The sequence below is a fragment of the Besnoitia besnoiti genome, chromosome VII, assembly GCF_002563875.1.
Source record: "Besnoitia besnoiti strain Bb-Ger1 chromosome VII, whole genome shotgun sequence".
In the NCBI taxonomy this organism is placed as follows: Eukaryota; Apicomplexa; class Conoidasida; order Eucoccidiorida; family Sarcocystidae; genus Besnoitia; species Besnoitia besnoiti.
This window is the reverse complement of record NC_042362.1, coordinates 3,105,223-3,122,771: the sequence shown is the minus strand read 5'-3', so window position 1 is coordinate 3,122,771 and position 17,549 is coordinate 3,105,223. Positions and strand designations below refer to the sequence as shown.

At 56.5% G+C, this 17,549-nt stretch overlaps 3 protein-coding genes across 3 annotated transcripts; 1 reads left to right on the top strand and 2 right to left on the bottom strand.

Annotated features, from left to right (window-relative positions):
* Window positions 1-762: 762 nt before the first annotated feature.
* On the top strand, window positions 763-5,905 carry BESB_080470 (uncharacterized protein; the record flags this gene model as incomplete). Its single annotated transcript, XM_029366409.1, has 9 exons — window positions 763-1,015; window positions 1,347-1,487; window positions 2,011-2,271; window positions 2,605-2,868; window positions 3,332-3,463; window positions 3,808-4,061; window positions 4,397-4,513; window positions 4,967-5,132; window positions 5,805-5,905. 9 exons carry the CDS (start codon window positions 763-765, stop codon window positions 5,903-5,905), a joined length of 1,689 nt encoding a protein of 562 aa, XP_029217840.1.
* A 2,769-nt stretch (window positions 5,906-8,674) lies between these two features.
* BESB_080460 (uncharacterized protein) lies at window positions 8,675-10,854 on the bottom strand (the record flags this gene model as incomplete). Its single annotated transcript, XM_029366408.1, has 4 exons — window positions 8,675-8,727; window positions 9,285-9,577; window positions 10,002-10,107; window positions 10,527-10,854. 4 exons carry the CDS (start codon window positions 10,852-10,854, stop codon window positions 8,675-8,677), a joined length of 780 nt encoding a protein of 259 aa, XP_029217839.1.
* A 3,598-nt stretch (window positions 10,855-14,452) lies between these two features.
* On the bottom strand, window positions 14,453-16,938 carry BESB_080450 (cell cycle regulator protein; the record flags this gene model as incomplete). Its single annotated transcript, XM_029366407.1, has 6 exons — window positions 14,453-14,534; window positions 14,696-14,763; window positions 15,315-15,448; window positions 15,910-16,007; window positions 16,376-16,455; window positions 16,858-16,938. 6 exons carry the CDS (start codon window positions 16,936-16,938, stop codon window positions 14,453-14,455), a joined length of 543 nt encoding a protein of 180 aa, XP_029217838.1.
* Window positions 16,939-17,549: the final 611 nt, after the last annotated feature.

Genomic DNA, 17,549 nt, shown 5'->3' with positions numbered 1-17,549 from the left:
CTGAAAACCGCCCTTGAAACAGACAAAAGTGTAAGCAGTCGGCGTCTGCGCGTCCAATCCATTTTAGCCGTGGGCCGAGTGGTATAAGCGGTTGAAAATCACAGTTTCCAGCGACGTAACTAGCCGCAATGGTGTGTGTATTGCGAGCGCACCACACGTTCGAATCAACGGGACAGACTATGTTCTCACAGGATTCTTGACCCCAGAACTCTTCTCCATTCGGAAGCCACGTACACAGTGTTCTGACAGCCGTGGTCGCGCTTCTCTGCCAACTTCCAGCGGCGAGCCCTTTTGGTGCCGGGTGCCGCGTTTCGATGCTGCTGGCCTTGAGATCGCGGTGAAAGGGTCTAAAAACAAGACGAACGCCGCAGTTAGGTAGTCTACGGCTCTACTGTTCTGCTCTTCGTTATGTTGACAAGGAACGGTCAGCAAAGACTGGGAAAAAAACTCTTCGCTGTGTATGCCGTCGGTGTACGTACACCTGAGAACTTGGTCTGGTGGCACACCTTGCACGTTTCTAGGATGCATTCCCTCTTCTGTTGTGTGGTTTTCTCTGCCTTTTTCTGCTTGTTTTCAGGTTTGTCGAGCCACGCGGTGGTGTGAAACTGCTGTAGGTACCGTTTCACCTCGACTTTTTCCTCGCGTTCGCCGGCGGAACCCCGGCGGAGCCTCGCGGGCCAGTCCTGGCCGCTTTTTTGCCTTTTGTAGTCGTTCTTTACCAGCTTCAGCAACCTTCCCTGGCGTAGCGGCGCCAGGCGGCCGATGATTGAAGGCGTCATGGAGTGGATTCGCGGCGGCCCCGTGCCGGGGGCGACTTTTCAAATCGGGCAGACCAAGTTCGTGCTTCCCCCCGATGTGATGAACCGCGCAGATGTGCAGGCTTCAGGTCTCGCGCTCATTGCTAGGAACGAAGGATTCAAGGAGATCCCTCCCATGATTCCAAAGACCGAGGACGGCGCGATCATCATCACCCGCCCTCTCGACGGCTTCCAGTTGCTCATGGAGCATCTGCTAGGTACGCGTGCCGCCTTCGTGTTCGGTTGGACTCGCATTGATTCCTTGGGGTGTTTTGAATCTCCCTGAACTTCGTCACGCATTGACTTTTTGGCGTGTTTCAAATCTCCCTTGCGTACGGGCTCACTCAGAACCGAGATCGAGCTAGCCAGGGGAGAGCGCGTCCATCCACGCGGGCGAGGGTGTGACGCAACGGTGGCGCAGTCTCTCGTGTGAAAGGGGATTCCTCTTTGTTGTTCGGCCGCCGTCACTGGAGAAGCGGCCGGGGGATGCCCCTTCTCTCCTCAGTTGCGTAATCTGTTTTTTGGTTCCTCCCCAACTGCGTTTCTCAGACCTCGAGCCGCTCTCGGTGGTGCCGCTCCACGAATTCTGCAGCAAGTACATGGCTCTCAAATCCGAGATTGCATACTGGCAGCTGCCTCTCGAGGAAGTCCCTTTCCAAGACCGTATCTACTACGAAACCGCGTGGACAGGTCCGCAAAAAAAAGAAAAACACACATCCTTTATGATGCGCGTGTCGAAATTCCTTAGGGCCCACATACACTCCTTCTTTTTGGCGAAAATGCACAGAAGGAGCGACGTATTTATACGCGAGTGTTTGTGTCTTCACGCGGGTATGTATGTATGCACGTATATATATATATATATATATATATATATATATGAGGTTCAGCGAAATGGTGACGTCAGTGCGAGGATGTTCGTACTGTGGCGGTATTCAGAATGGCAACGCACACTTGCGATTTGGCGCGTGTTTTTATTGTTTCCCCTCGATTATTCTTGCTTCTTTGTTACGAAAGATGGTTGATATTGCTCCCTGTCTATGTCTCTGCTCCTTTTTGCGTTGCGAGCCTTGTTTCTGTCCCCCCCCCCCCCCCCCCCCCGCGCACAGTTTCTCTGCGTTTCCAGCCGGCGTTTCCGCCGCCGCTTGTCGGCCTGCACGCCCTCTGACCCTCCTCTCATTCAATTTCGAGGTTGCGTTTATTCTGCCGGCAGACGAACACTGTCTCTTCCCGCTCGCGGCTGTGGACGCGGCGGCCTTCCAGCGAGTGCGCGGAGACGAACCGACCAGCGCGCGGCGCGTGACGCTCTCGCAGGTCGACAAGCAGCCCGAGGAAATCAGCAAAGCGTTTCTGGATGTGGGAGGCGCGGACGATGCCGCAGATTGGTCCTTCTTCGTGTTTGATCCGGCGGCGATGACTCCGCCAGGCAGCGACCCCAAGAAGGCGTCCCTGGGAAGGCTCGTCCTCGCAGTCGGTGAGCGGCGCGCGCGGCGGGAAAACGCACAGTCAAGACAGAGCTCTCAGAAGTCGACCGAGAAGGAATACAGTTGGCAACAGAGAGACTCGAGCGAGAAAAGGGTGGTTCAATCCTTTCCATGCAAAGTACCAGTGTACAAAGTCACAGAATTCACACACGTACATACATACCTACATATATGTATATACGTGCATACATGAACATATGTATATGTGAATGTATCTCCGTAATTAGGTCTGTATGATGTGCTTATTTCTTCGCCGGTGTGAGTGATATGTGTTGCGTTGTTGATTGCGTCGACCTCGCTTTGTTTTGTGGATGTCTGTTCAGGCCCGAAGAAGTTCTTCTGCAAGATTCCTTTCCTCACGGATCCGTGCGTGCACTACGGAGCCCTGTCGGAGCGCGACCGCGACCTCGCCCCGTTTGCGATTCTCGTATCTGCGAGCGAGTGCACCATCGTGTGGAACCGCGGCTGCTTCATCCACGTCAAAGTCGAGGAGAGCAAACACGGCGCCAAGTTTGCGGAAGTCAACGTCTTCCACCGCGAGCCCAGTTGGCTCTGCGTCCATCCTTTCCTCGACTACGTCATCTCCGGTGAGCAGGCGCAGCCGAAGGGAAAAAGCAGTCTCATGTCGATTTGCCGCTGCTGCCCTTCATGCGGCGAACCCTTCTCTCGACGCAAAGTCCTGGAGGAGCTGAACTCCAGCACGCAGGGCTGTTCGCGTGCTGACACAGCCGCATACACAGGCAGTGGAACATGCATGCGCATATATATATATATATATAGATGTATAGGTATACGCAGATATGTTCGTATACGTGTATTGATGTATATACAGGTACATACGCATATACTCATGCATTTACGCCCGTATCCATCAATCTATATGCACGTGTATATGTTTGTGTATATGCGAATCTATCTAGAAGCGTGACCTCTTTCCCGTATGTGCGGCCGGTCCGGGGACTCTGTTATCTCGTGTGTCTCTGGGTTGGCTGTGCGGCTTTAACGTGTGATTCTTTCTGTTTGGGGATGTTCTGTTTTGCTCTTCTTCAGGCGTGAAGGGACCGGTGCCTCACGTATATTGCTTCGACATGCCCGACGCGTCGGTCGTGCGCTTCTTCCCATGGGGCTGCCTCGTCGTCAACGGCGAAGTGACGCTCGAGGGCAGGCGGAAGAAAGACGATCGTAAGGCACCCGAAGCGAGAAGGGATAGAGAGAACCGCGCGCCGCGAGCGTCTGCCAGAGATTCGAACGCGACAGCAAGAGACGGCCTTTTAGGATCTGGGGAAGGCAGATTTTCTGCTCTCTGCGCCGGAAGCAGTTGACACGCGAACGCTGACAGACGTGTGTGCCGCGTCTCATCTCTTGCTTGCGGCGCCGACCCCCGCGTTGTGTCGCTCGTGGGCAGCGCAGCACTCCGTCGCGCAATTCGTTCCCCGCGTTGGCCTTTTCGTATCTCTGCGGGCGCCCACGCGACGCTGCTCGCCTGTGCCGCACGCTCGCTGGTGTTTTTTCCTGTCGGTGTGCAGCGGCCGCGCCGGCCTCCTTGCCTGCGCCCAGTGCCCCGGTGCCGCAGGCGTCGAGCTCGCAAGGGGAGAACAACTTCCGGCGGCTGCTCACGTACCTGCAGCCTGAGTCTGCCTCGAAAAAAGGCGCGCCTGTTGAGGGCATGTCCGAATATCGCCCTGCGAAGCCAGTGGTCGTTGCGGGCGTGTTGAGAAGCAAAATGAAGGTTGTCATGCCGATTGAAAAGGTCCATCTGATCAACATGGACTTGGAGCCGGTGAGAGAGACGAGGCGCGATTGCGCTGAACCTCGGGGTCGAGTACGCGGAGTCGCACGCACACGACGCAGAGCGCGGAAAGACAAGCTTGTCTCTAACGGAAAAACTTCAAAGCAAAAACCACCTCGCCCATCACGCGGCTTCCACTTCACACCTACACGCTCGGGCGAACCGAGGGCCGAGAGGTGCTCTGGCAGTACATATATATATTTATATATTGCAATATATATATATTATATGTATATAAAGATATATGTTTTCGAATGTCGTGGCGGCGGGGACGGCGGCAGCGACGCAAACTACGAGCGCATGCATGTTTTTTTGTTTGTTTTTAGGACAGCTCGGTGACGCTTCGCCACGGTGTCAACTACGACATCTTGGATGTGCGCAACTCAGAGGGCAGCGACTTCGAGATAGTGCTGTCGGTCAACGGCGGGCTGGTGTCTCGCACGGTAAGTCCGTCCTTCTCAGCTTTATGATTCAACGGGATGCTTCCAAAAGAAACTGTGCATGTCGCGCGCCGCGCGGCGTCTCTGTGTCGTTTTGAGACAGAGTCGCTAGTACTCATTTGGCTTCTTGCGGTGTAGGCCCCTCCGCGGGGCCTCCCTAGACCCCAACCCCTCTTCCAGCTTCGAGCTCCATGGCAGAGAAACTGGCGTACGTAATCATAAATATATATATTGTTTTTTCTTTGAATATACGTACTTTTGAATATATTTGTATATATGGGCTTTGGCGTACCGCCCATAGTCTCGGGTGTACCCAGCTGGGGAAGGCCGCTCGTCAGCAAATGCGGCCTTCGAGGACTAGGCGAGTCTTTCTTCATGTAGAGACTCCCGCCAGACTGTGGATCTCGGTATGTGCGTCTGGGTTACATTTGTTGCTGCGGTTGTTTGTGTGTTCAGAGAGAAGAATTTATGGAGATTCGCCAGGGCAATCCCGTGGCCGTCGTGGGAGTGACGGGGAAGGGCGAGCTCGTACCACAGAGCCACCTCCTCATCCCCAATGGCGCACCAGTGGGAGAGATGTTCCGCAGCCTCACACTCATCGGCGAGTACATCACGAGAGAAAGTACGCGATGCGAATTGCAAAGCACCAGGCCTGCGAGTGCCCCGTTCAATGCATATATATATGCATATATATAATATAAATCCATATATATCCGTATACAGGCATATATTTATGTATGCGCATATACGTCTGCGTAGGTGTTGCCATGACGATGTACCTGCAAGAGTTTCACGCTTGTGGGGAACGAACAAGGAAGGCAGAAGTAGCAAGATAGTGTTCAGTTACGCACGGACGCATGTGCATTTCGATGTTCACGTCGCGCTTTTGGATCCTGCGTAGTCTCTCTGTATGGAGAGTCGTCGATAGCAGATGACGCGCATGACGCATACAGGTATATGCATATCAGAGATCAAGCCAAAAGTGCGCACTTGCTGGAGCATTCATGTTGTAGGCGTATCCACGGACAATATAGACATGTATTTTTTGGGCATAGTTGGGTAAACCCTGCGTATTATTGGTAGATACACCGCGTTCCGCGCTTTTGCCGAAGTCCTCGAGAGACGGGTGCTGCTGAGTATATATATACATATAGATATATATAGATATAGATATCTTCATCGGAAGGACGTACATCTTCGGTTCTGTGGCAGCTACAAAATTCAAAGTTAATAAGCATAGAACAAAAAGCCAGTATGAATCTTCACTGTGCGCCTCCTCGGTGTTGTGTCTCAGAGAGCTACTACAGCTTCGAGTTGGGGAAGAAACTCTTCGAGTTCCACAGGTCTCTGTACATCGTCCGCGCGGGTCGTGAAGGCGCGTGCAACATCATGTAACGGCTCACCTGGGCGAGGCCCGACAGCGAGGAACCTCTCGCACGGCGCCCCTCGATATTCAGTTACATACATACTCGTGCCTACATACATGCACATGCATGCATACCTACATACATGCGCGTTCAGCTACAGAAACGTATCTACCCCTGTAAGAGCGGTGGCGACGCGACGGCATTTGAAGAGGGATTTGCGCGCGGAGGGAGGAGGCGTGTGTGATGGATGGAACACCCGCGAAAAGCCGTCACTCGCGCATGTGCAGGACAGAAGATAAGCACATGTAAGTGTGAGTTTAAATTGTGAACAGATACGCATGCGCATGCGCGCGCGCGTTTAGAAACGTGTGCATTGCCACCGTTGCTGGTGTTGCACCCGGGATGCGCATTTTTCCGGAGATGCGCGTGTCTCGTCGAGCGAAGATGTTTTCTCGGGGCGTAGTAGCTCGTCTCTGCGCCGAGGGTAAAGAGGATCGGCTGCACTGGTGGTGTTTGCTTCCCTCCTTTGAGACGTGTTTTGTTAGCAACTCGTTTGTCGTTGGCGGCCGTCGTGTCGAGTGCGCACGGGCACCCCGCTTTGCAGCGAGGCGTCGGACGCGACTTCACGGAAGCGCCCGAGTGGAAAGCACGAAACGCGTTTGTCGTTTCCCTGCCTCTCGGGCGAGTATCTCATGCATGTCCGCAATACGTCTCTTAATACATATACCTGTGTTTCTTGGAATCTGGTACAGCTGCCGAGGCCGTCAAGGGCTGCAGGCGTGTGGATACAGCAGAGTCTCTTCCACAGCCCGCGAAGCAAAGAATTTCGCCTCAACAGGCTCGGGCGCGCAGACAGACTCCGTCCACCGTGTGCTGTGTATCACATAACAAAGCACGAATATAAGTATATCAATATATATATGCTCACGTGTCCGATGTGGCCTCGTGTGGGTTCGGCGGCTGAATAAAAAGGAGGGAGAATCGTCGTTGTCTGTTTAGTTCCTGGATTATCCTGTGAACAACGCGTTTCCGTCGATTTGTCTTTGGCACTTCCACAGTGTTCAAACGCTTAAACTCCCTGCTCCAGACACAGTGAACTTTTGAATAAAACACTGTAGCCTGGAAACCGAACTGCGCACGAGACGACCGCACTGCTTCAAGTTCAACATAGAGCGTCCATCAGAGCTAGTCACGCTATTGCGAACGCGCGAAAGCGGATAGACGCGGCTCGCAGAATACAGGGGTATGCTTGCGATGCGTGTAACTTCAGCGCTCTTCTGGCGCCGCCGTGTTGCCGCGGCGTGGGTCGAATGTCTCAGCCCGGGGCTAGTATCTAAGTTTGCCGTAGCAGCACCGCAGAATATTTCAAAAAAGAGCCGCTGCTCGTGCCTCCAGACGCGCTGAGAGAAGTCGTCAAAGACCACAGCTAACCGTTGGTTTGCGGGCTGAGAAACCCCTCGCCTGGCAATGAAAATCTAGAGATCCAGGCGTTGTCGTGAACTGCGCAGTTTCGAGTCTGACACGACTCGAGTCGCGCGGGGAGGTCTGCCTCTGAACCGCCGGCCTCTCTGCCGACGTGTGGAAGAAAACCCACGACGCCTCCGCTCAACGCGACCAGGCTGCTTGTTGATTGCGCACGATCTCTGCGTTCTGCGAACTCGCTGGGTTCGCTCCTCGGTGTCTGCGGCGAAGTCTCCGCCTGTCACGCGCACGGGCTGCGTGCCCACTACGGACTGCAGCAGCGCCCTTTGCGAATTTCCCGGTCGCTTTTCACTTGGAGAGCGGACGCGGGTAGCCCATGTCCAGAGACTTGGCCCGAGAGGGCAGGACTGTCTCTCTTTGTTTTCGAACGTGTTTATGGGTCAACAAAAAAGTGAGCCTTCCGTGGAGGCCAGTTAGTGAGCTCGTAAACCGCGGGGAATACGCCTAGATCGATTCTCACGAGATCCACAAACGATGAAATCACGATTCTGCAAAACACGTCTGGAAACTGGAGGGGACGACACGACAGAAGGCTGACGGCGAGCCTCCACGGAGAGCCCAAACGCGGCTCTTCGCCGGTTATTGTTCGCATGCTCTCAAAGCACCGAGAGGTGAATATATCTTGCGTGAGTGTAAATTAGCGGATGTGCGAATGCACGTATGACGATGAACATGAAACGCTCAAAAGACCTTGAAAATCGGCAAGCAAAGATGCTCAAAGACCTTCAAGATCTAAACGGACCTTGCCGCGATCGCCGATCTCGGAGTTAGTCTAGAGGTGTTGAGCACTGTGAGGAACGAGTCACACACTATCCATCGCCTGTTCCATAGATACGGTGCGCACGCCTCCTTCCCTGTTTCCGCTTCGTTGTCTACGAAACAACGAGGTCTTCTTCGTCACTTTGCATTCCTACTGACAAGCTGGTTCGCCAACTTCGGCAGATCGCGCCAGTGCAATGCGATCCACATTGTTGAAGTCGGCTTGAGAAAAAAAAAGTCCGGAGACCCGCTGGATTCGACTTGCCGGAAAATGCCTCAACCAGCTGGTGCTTGCCTGACTCAGTGGCCTCTGGCTCGCTTCTTCACTTGTACTACGCGGGAGGCGATGCGCGCGGCTCATCAGCCGGGCGCGTTGCCTTCTGCGAGCGGGGCTTGGCCTTGAGGCCAGCATTCCAGTGGGCGTCGCTCGATGCCGGAAGAGAGACAGATGCAAACAACATGTGACGCAAACAATACTCCAGAAAAACTGTCAAGTCTTTGCACGGCCTCAAGGCATACCACTGGGCAGCTCGCCGAAGCTCGCCGCACCCTGGCTCTAGTAAGCGCCGTCAGGGACAACAGGAGGCTCGTTGCTCGTAGTAGGAAGTCCTGCAGAGCCCATGACACAGACAAACACGCGCCCGCGACCACACATGCAGCCCAGACATCACCCTGCATACCTCTGCGCCGGCGCAAACCTCGTGGCTCGCCACAAATTTAACCTGCATTCGGGGTCACGTGACGACATCTAAGCCGCGTCGTGTGCGGTGCGAGAGGGCGTGGCCTCTCTGGGGCTGTCCCTGGATGCTTTGCGGCGCCCATCGACCACGAGAGAAACACACGTCAGTCCCGCAGCTTCTCCGCCAAAGTGCATCTCTTCCAGCGGCGATGGACTCAATCCATTCCGTCGCAAATCTCCCGCAGGCGGCGCCTCCCTGGAAAGCGCCCGCCGCCGAATCCACCCCTAAACGTTTCGCTGCGCCTGATTCGAAACGAATCCCAGACTGTCCGCTCTGGTGCATGTGCAAGCCTCTCGTGGCAGCCGCGTGCGACGCCCCGTGCCCAGGCATGAAAGGGTCCGATGCGCCGACGGCGCTTCTCGGCAATGCGCGGCAGCTCCTTTCCAAGCGTGCCACCGGATGCGTGGGAAAGAGACCTGCACTCACCGGGGTCGTCGTTGTTGCCGACGGGAACACGTAGCGACGGCAAGGACGCAGAGTCCTCGGATTCCTCTTTGATGTCAGCGAGCTTGCGAACCAATCGCTTGTCCTCGCCGGCCTCCGTGGCATCATCATCGTCGCGCTCGCGGTCCCCATTGCCCCCGTTTTCGGACCTTGTATCCACTCCCACGCGGGACTTGCGAGTTTCTCTCTGGGTGTCATCACCAGATACCTCGTCTTCGCTGAACAGGCCGGGAATGTTCTCCGCGTTTAATGCGGCGCGGAGCTTCGCCTTCGCTCTGCACAGAGATCCATCGCACGCAGGCTCGAAGCACATGCCTCTCTCCTCTCGATTTCGATGGAACGAAGACTCACGCAGGACATCAGATACGAACAAAGCATCTCCTCAGCCCCATGCCTCCACTGGATATCGACCCTTCCTGAGCGTCGGCATACGCTGTCGGCGCAGCGCCGGCTGCTCTGCTGCGAGAGGAGTTCCCGCACGCCTCTCGCGTAGAGCCATGGACAGCGCCCCCCTCTGCACAACGCAAGCCCGGAGAGAGATATTGAGAAGAGACACAAATTCGAGTCTCTGAATGCCGCAGGGATGGAAAGCGCACGCCACAAGGTCTCCGACCACGGTCCGCAGACGCCTCGCCTTCGGCTCCCCGCCGCTCCCCGACCCCCTGCCCCCGCCCGTAGGTGGCAAGACCCCGCACTTACTTCATTTGCATAAGGAAGTACACGACGACCGCGATGAAGCCAACGGCAATGACGCTCACGGTCACCAAGATGAGGATGAACACGGCTTTCCCCTTCGCAGAGAGGCCTGAAGGGACCCCCACATGCAGCCAGAGCAAACTACCCGACACATGACGGCCAGGTCCGCACGCATTTGGCGCCTTCACGCCCTACCGCCGCCTCCTCGACCGCTCACACTCGAACGACATCTCCTCTATACGCCGATCCGGCGAGACCACGGACTCCCAGAGCTGCCTCCAGCCCCTGGCATGCCCTTTGGTGCTCCAAGGGGGTCTTGCGGCCCGCAAGCAACCAACGTCGGCCGCCCTGACGCCGATGCCAGGCTCGGAACTTCCAGCTTGCCGTTCGCCGCGTGCACAGGCAGCTCGCGTAGTGACGTCGGCGAGCAGATCGCGAGAGAGCCTCGTGCCGAAACAGGGGCCCCCCGCGCAGGCGGCCTGCAGGCGTCTACGCATCACCAGCCGTCCCCCACGGTGCCGCGCTTACCTTCCTCATCCTGAGCAAAGCTGCTTTCCGTGTTCTGCGCGGCGGCGGAGGCCACCCTCAGCGCGGGCGCACGGGCGCGCTCGGCGTCCCGCGTGGCGATGAGCACCCGGCTGTCGACCGCGCCCTGTGTCTGCAGACGCAGGGCTTCAACCGGAGAAAGATTCGCGCAGAGGCACGCGCCGAGAGAGAGGAGCGCCGCGAAGAGGACGCTGCGCCGGAGCGAGGGGCGCAGCGCACTCCCGCAGCCCGCGCGGAGGCCCGGAGCGCCCGCGGCGGCCCCCGTCCTTGGGGTCCTAGAGGACGGAGAGGAGGCGTTGTTGTTCGACATGCCGCACAGCGATGAAGGAATGGGGAAGTCGGAGTGTGTGGGGTCGGCTTCGGCAGGCAGCCGGCGTTCCCTAGCAGGAGGAGACACAAAAGAGGCCTTTCGCGCCCCTTGAACAGGCGGGTGTGAGCGCCGCGAGCGAGCTGTCGCGGGGCTCCCGCACGTCGTGGCGCAGCTGGCCGCCTCTCGAAGTCCTGCAGCCAGAACGTGGGAGCAGGGCGTCGGGCGTCGCCGGCTGTTTGGCCGCCCCGCGGTTCGAAATGCGGGCCTCGCGTTCGCCAGACGCGTTGAGTCACTACACACGCAGAGCAGGAGGCCTGGCAAAAAACCAAAAAAAACCATCTCCACAAACAGGCTATCCTTCCCACACTGTGGACCTACTCCGCTGGTTACGGGGCGCAAAAAAACGGAGCAGTCACCAACAAAAAGAGCTGCTCGGCCGCCCGTTCGAGGAAGTCGAGGACGCGACTGAATGCCAAGCGCGGTTCGGCGAAGAGCCGCAGCGCGAGACACACCGGTCTCTCTGGCCTCCTCTGCGCGGCACACCGGCGCCTCTTCTCAGGCAGCAATATATCCGGCCTACGCAGGATATCTGTGAGGGCGCAAAAGCTCCGACGCTTGGTACAGTTCTCACACAAGCTGAACCGCGTACCACCCTATACACCTGCTGCAGCTGGCATGCCGCGCTGCCGAGTGCAGAGTGCGCGAGAAGTCTTTGGAGAATGTACAAGACCGACCCGTCACGTTGACGCCATGACGGTCCACGAACAAGGTTGCCTCAGCACATAGCCTCTGTGCACGCGCCAGCTTGGAAACTAGATAAACAGCGAGGGTGAGGAGATCTGCAGCCGCGACAGCGGTCGATTGACTGTGCTGAGAAAACGGCGATAATTAAGGGGGAAGGAAGGCGGCTCCACGCTTTCGGTGATTGGCGCATATACACATATCGCGTTGTGCTGTTTGAAAAACAGAGGAGTCATCACCGGGCGAAGGACACCACGTGAAGTGACTCCCCAGAAGCAAGGTCTACCGCAACCTGCCGACACAGGGGTTCAGCAACGCACGAAACTCTCGCGGAGTACATCAGACACGGGGAAGTGAAGAACCTGTAAACTAAAAAAACGTCGGCCGTTCGAGTCGTAGCCACCCTACCAAGATGCAAACACGACAAGTTGAATTTGCTCCATGCCACATGCAGCCTGGCAGTAGCTCGAGACTCACGGGCAGCACCTAGGAAGAGAGCATCGGGACCCCTGGGAACGTGCCAGGGAAGCGATTTCCGTGAAAATACCGTCGAGAAGGGGACTACACTGTGCAAATGAAGGGCCCACAGCAACTCAGAAAAAACCGTCGAGCTGTGGACAAGAGCACTCAAAAACGCGGGTGTAAAGGAGTCCCAGCTCAGTGGTGCCGCAGCCACCGACGACTTATCAACACAACCGCCGCTGGAATTGACCTGTAAGGAACAGACCTCTATGCTACGCGGCTAGATCCGAGGGCATCCTCGCTTTCAAGCAGTCGAACCTGGAAAAGGGGGTCTTCTTCTGTGCACTGGTGAACAAGAAACAACAGATCCAACGCAGACGAGGGCGCAATTAGACGGTGGCTGACGCCGTGAGGCCAGCCGCGTTCGAGTGCCGGCCTGGGTAAGCGCCGCGCCAGTGGCGGTGAAGAAACAGTTGCGAGACTGCATCTCAGGTCGCCTCACCGAAGAAGAAGGCGGCGGGCAACTGGACCACGCGGCGGATCTGTTGGGGAGCGGAGCGGGCAGTCGCCAAGCGAAAAAAATGCGCCGCAAACAGAGGAGAGGGACACTGGTGACCCCCTTCCTTAATTTTACCACTTTCTTCGAAAGAAACGGACTGAATGCCCAACTACCTTTTTCCCGCTCTCCCGCACGTCGCAGCAGAGGGGTTGAAGCTTACGCGCGGCGTGCTAGCCCGCCGCTGCGAGAGCTCGCGAGTCAACTCTGGCGGGGCGTGGGAGTACCACGGTAGCAGCGGGCCTACCCCTCCTCGGCCTCCAAAGCATTTTCTGTCAATTTGCGACTCGAATCGCACTTGAGGTACACACAGCGAGATACGAGAAATCGACAGGGAAACACGGTAGCCGCACGGGCGCAAGCGTCTCACGGCACGCGCCTCTGCGCGGGCACTTGCCTCGACGCAGGCAAGAAGGGTCAGCTAGTGCAGTGTCACCGTCTGCGCTGCACCGTTTTGAATCTTCGTTGATTAGGAAATTAGGTCCATACTCCTTCCCCGGGTTGCCTCTGCGCCGCAGTTGGTGAGGGAAGCAGTTTTTTCGGGTCGCGGCGGAGGGGGAGCTGCACAGCGCTGGCAGGCAAAGGGCGGAAAGGCTAGCTGCGAGGAAGTGGGAGTAGTCAGTGCACGCCGTCCCCAGGAAACCTGAACCAAAAAGGTGTAGTTGCCGCGGAGTCCCAGCTGGAAGATGGGGCCTCGACAAATACGTCGGTCGAGCCGTGCTGCCATCAGACTCCGATGAGGTGCTGTACACCGACGAACACGGAGAATAGCCATGGCGGCATGACCTGGTAAAAAGCGTCGTGTCGCGTCTCTCATTCATCGCCCCAAACATGGCGAGTTCGGCATTTCGTCGGAAACAGGGCATACGGTCTGCTACATGACGCCCACACGACCGCTGCTTCAAGTCCCGGCTGTCACCTGCTAGGCGCGCAGAACGGGTATTCAAGTTCCACTCCATGCGGCATAGAACGTGCGAGCAGGTTTGGCGTTTAGCAGCACCAAACATCTGCATGACTACACTCGGTTGGCTGCCGTTAACGCTGTCAGATCGCTGGCGCCGTCCAAGAGTCACAGCAGAAGCCTGCGATCTCACAGAGAAAACTGCGTTCGTTCGGGATAAAATCACCACGAGTGATTATGTCAGTGCGAAACAGAGTGGCGATTCCAGCCTCAGAGAATCGCAAACAGGACGTTAGCGGTCACATTCCAAGCCATCAGCCCTTTTCAGTTCCCGTTTACATCGAGATGCGTAAGGACGTGCAAGTACTTCATGGGGTGGTGACTTTTACATCTTGGATACACAGCTAAAGTCATTTTCTCAAGCACACACTAAAATATGTGGAGCAGCTGAGGCCTGTAGTGACTAGGGAGGCTCTCAAACTGGATCTCGGCGCGAGCCCCCAGGTTCATCGACAATCGTTTCCCATTTTTTGCCAGTATCTTGTGTGAGTGGCGCATCGATCTGCCCGCAGGAACGCTCGCTGGGTTCAGCGGCGACAGCGTGTCGCAGTCGTGCGTCTTCCGTTTCTCACATCTGCGGCTCTCGCATGCACACGCGTAGGGTTAACCCTAAACCCTAAAACCCAAACACCCAGAAAAAACACTTCAGAGAGCCGAAAGCCAACGCAGACTCCGAGGCCACATTCCCGACATACGCGTTTTAGGGTAGGGAAGTGCACTGTCAAGAAGGCATAGCTATCTCTCCAGAAAGACTAACAATGCAAGAAGAACTTTCGCTTCATGATTGCGGCCGAGCCCAGTCCCAAATTGAGCCGCAGCACATCGAGAGAAGCGTCTGGGTTTTCAAAAAGGCACCACCTCACACAATGCGATCTCCCTCAGTCGAGCTCAGGCGTTTGCCAGAGGCCGTCGTTCAGGAAAGTGTAGGTCTCGATGCAGACTCCTTTGTTTTCGTGGCGGCTGAACATATAGACACACAGACCAGAAACGACCACCCATCGACCGCAGCTCTAGTTCCTGTAACCCAGCGGCTCAGCGGCGCCCAGCTCGACAACGTGGTGTCGAAAGCAGATCAACTCTGTCGCGAAAACTGCAACACGCATGCGCTGACCCAAACTCACATCTGCTCGGTTGACATCGTCGCGACTCCCACGGCGCACGCGTTTATCTTGCCCTCCGCGGTGATTTGCTGCAAACAGACAGAAAGACAGACAGGGATGCTAACGCGTGTGCCGGCGGGCGGACAGCAGACGAGGTGTCCGTGATCACGAAATCTAGGCATATAGCTGCATGCGTGGAGTGATAAAACTCAGAATAGAGGCTGCGCGGCGCTGCACGATTCAGTTTTGTTCGTCGCGTCCACCCGGCTCGGTGGTAATCTCGCAGCACGTTGCATCTGGCGCATGCGAAGACTCAAGAGGAAGCTGTCGCGGCTCTCCGTCGTATCCAAGCCTTCGCAGCGGTGGAGGGCAGCAGGCAGAACTCGCAAAGACACTAGCATGGAGGCAGTTTGCCGAAGGCAGACATCCGTCGGAACACCGCTTGCACTGATTAGCGCATGCAAAGATCCTGCGCGCGGGCCTTCAGCGAGGTCCGCTCAGTCGGCTGTCCTGACAAAAAGCACCGGACGCGGACGAGTGATCTCCCTTTCCCTCTCGACTTCCGAAAGGAGGCGAAAGACGAAAGCGCTTCACATTACGTCGCTTCAGAGCAACTCTCAGCCTTCTCTGATTTACGTACCACGACGTGTCCGGCTTCCACATTCTCCATGCGGCCTCCAGGCGATGTGAGTCCCGGACACATGATGTTGGAGCCGCGAAGGACAAAGCTGATGGCACCGCGGTCGACTTGCATCTTTGGCATCATGGAGGGGTCTGAAAGAGACAGCAGAGACACCGGCGAGCGCGAAACAGAGACGTGAAGTCACGACGCGCCGCGCGGAGGGCGCAGAGACAAACGCAGCCGCGCGCGTGTGCGCTTCGCGTCAAGTCAAAGAAGAAAGCACGCGGCACACGCGCCCTTCGAGGCCGCTCCCTCCTAAGCGTACATATCCGCTCAAACAAACTTGCGGATACAGATACATACCTACGGATAGAGACAGGTCTACAAATAGACACATACCTATATCTATATACAAGTCCACAGATAGATACGTATCTGCAGATAGATACATATGTACGTATATATACATATGTGTATGTAGGCACACAGATGTGTATTTGGAAGTGCACGTACGAGTTACGGATGTGTCCGCCTGTGTGAACTCTTTGTCCCCTACCACACTTGTCCACCCGTTTGAAGGGCCGCCTCGTGGCGCGGCTCTCGGCGAGCTTACATGTGTGAACTAGACGCAGGGAGGGGACCCAGGGGCCGTCGCGGCTTTGGAAGAAGAGGATATCTTTGCCGTTCGCGAGGAGAGAGATGTGTCGCTGGCTGCACGCAGATGCCACAGAACAAAACTAAAATACGCACACGGCGCGCTTGTCTGGGGCCGGCTGATGAAAGCCCTGCAGAAGAGCTGCCTTCAGCAGCCGCGCACGCCGCGGTCTCCGCATCTGCATATGACTCACGAGCACGGACTCAGTGCCCACGACTATCTGGCGCTCGAGAGCGACTCCCTCCCTTCAGGTCCACGAGTCCACGCAACATGACCGCCATGATACGGAAATCCAGCACTTTCACCTGCTTGCGAAGCCATCCCTGCAAGCTCGAATTTCAGTTTAATAGAGCTACTTTAATGAGAAAGGACGGAAACACAAACAAACGACCGGTTTTGGAAGGGACAGGCTGTCGAGACTTACCACTTGACCAGAGTCAGCGGCGTCTTCTTGGGGATGATGTCATCAATAACGGGCTCGAGGCGAGGGAACTGCTGAAGAATCTGAGGCACGCAAACGAGACAGCGGAGTCAGAGCAGCCTGGAGCCTTGCGCGAAACGCGACGGGCAGTCGACACGGAATCCGCAGACGGGAAAAAAAAACCGGAAAGGAGTGGCGTGCTAGCGGCGGGCGTGCGTGCTGGTCAGGCAGCAGCCTGCTCAGGGCGAGTGAGAGGCAGCCCTTTCTTCTTCCTGACTGCGGAGAAGGCTGGAAGGCACGCGCCGAGTTTGTCGAGAGAACGGACGATTCGGAGACGCGAGGGACATCCCAGGCTTTACACTTTCTGAGTGCGCCAGTGAGGTGGGGAGGAGGCGGCATGCAGGCACACAGAACTGGCTGTCTATAATTCTAATGTAATCTCTGCGGGTGAGCGCATGCGAAGGGTGGGAGCAGCTGCGACGCACCTGCGCTCGGATGGCTCTTTGAGCGGAAGACTTGGCGACGTTCTGCGAGGAAATCTCCTCGAGGGAGAATTTTTTCATCATCTTGCTCACAGCAAGAGGGAGGGGGGAAGGGGGGAGGACGGGGACGAAAGAACGCGGTTCAGGCGGTACACAGAAGCCCAGGAGTCGCCGACGCAGCGAAAGCGAGGACAGGGCAGCGTCGTGTCTGCTTCAGCCGTGGCTCACTTGGCAACCGTTGGGTGACGACAAAAAGGAGGGTAAGAAACCTCAAACCCCGGCAAACGCACTTAGGAGGCCGTCTAGCCAGACTGGGCAACAGTTAAAAAGACTAGGAACCGACGCAGCGTCTACAGCTGGCGAGCCTGAGCCGCGGAAAGCAGAGATGCGCGGTGTCAGTTGTTGGTAGAGGGGAACGATTAGCGACCGATACGCGGAGAAACATGCGCAGGGGCAGACAAATACAGTTCACAACAACAGAGGAAAGACGAGTCGCGGGGGGGAATGAAATATAACAGGCAGACGGCGGACAAAGAAGGCTGCTGAGGCCGCGGCGAACGGGGGCGTCGGGAGGCGAACCTGTTTCCGGCGGAGGATAAAAGGAGTAGCGACTCAGCGGAATCGAAGCCGAGCATCGACTGACGGTCTATGCGGATTCCGAATCTGTCAAGAAGCAGGAGAGTGGCTGTGTGAGG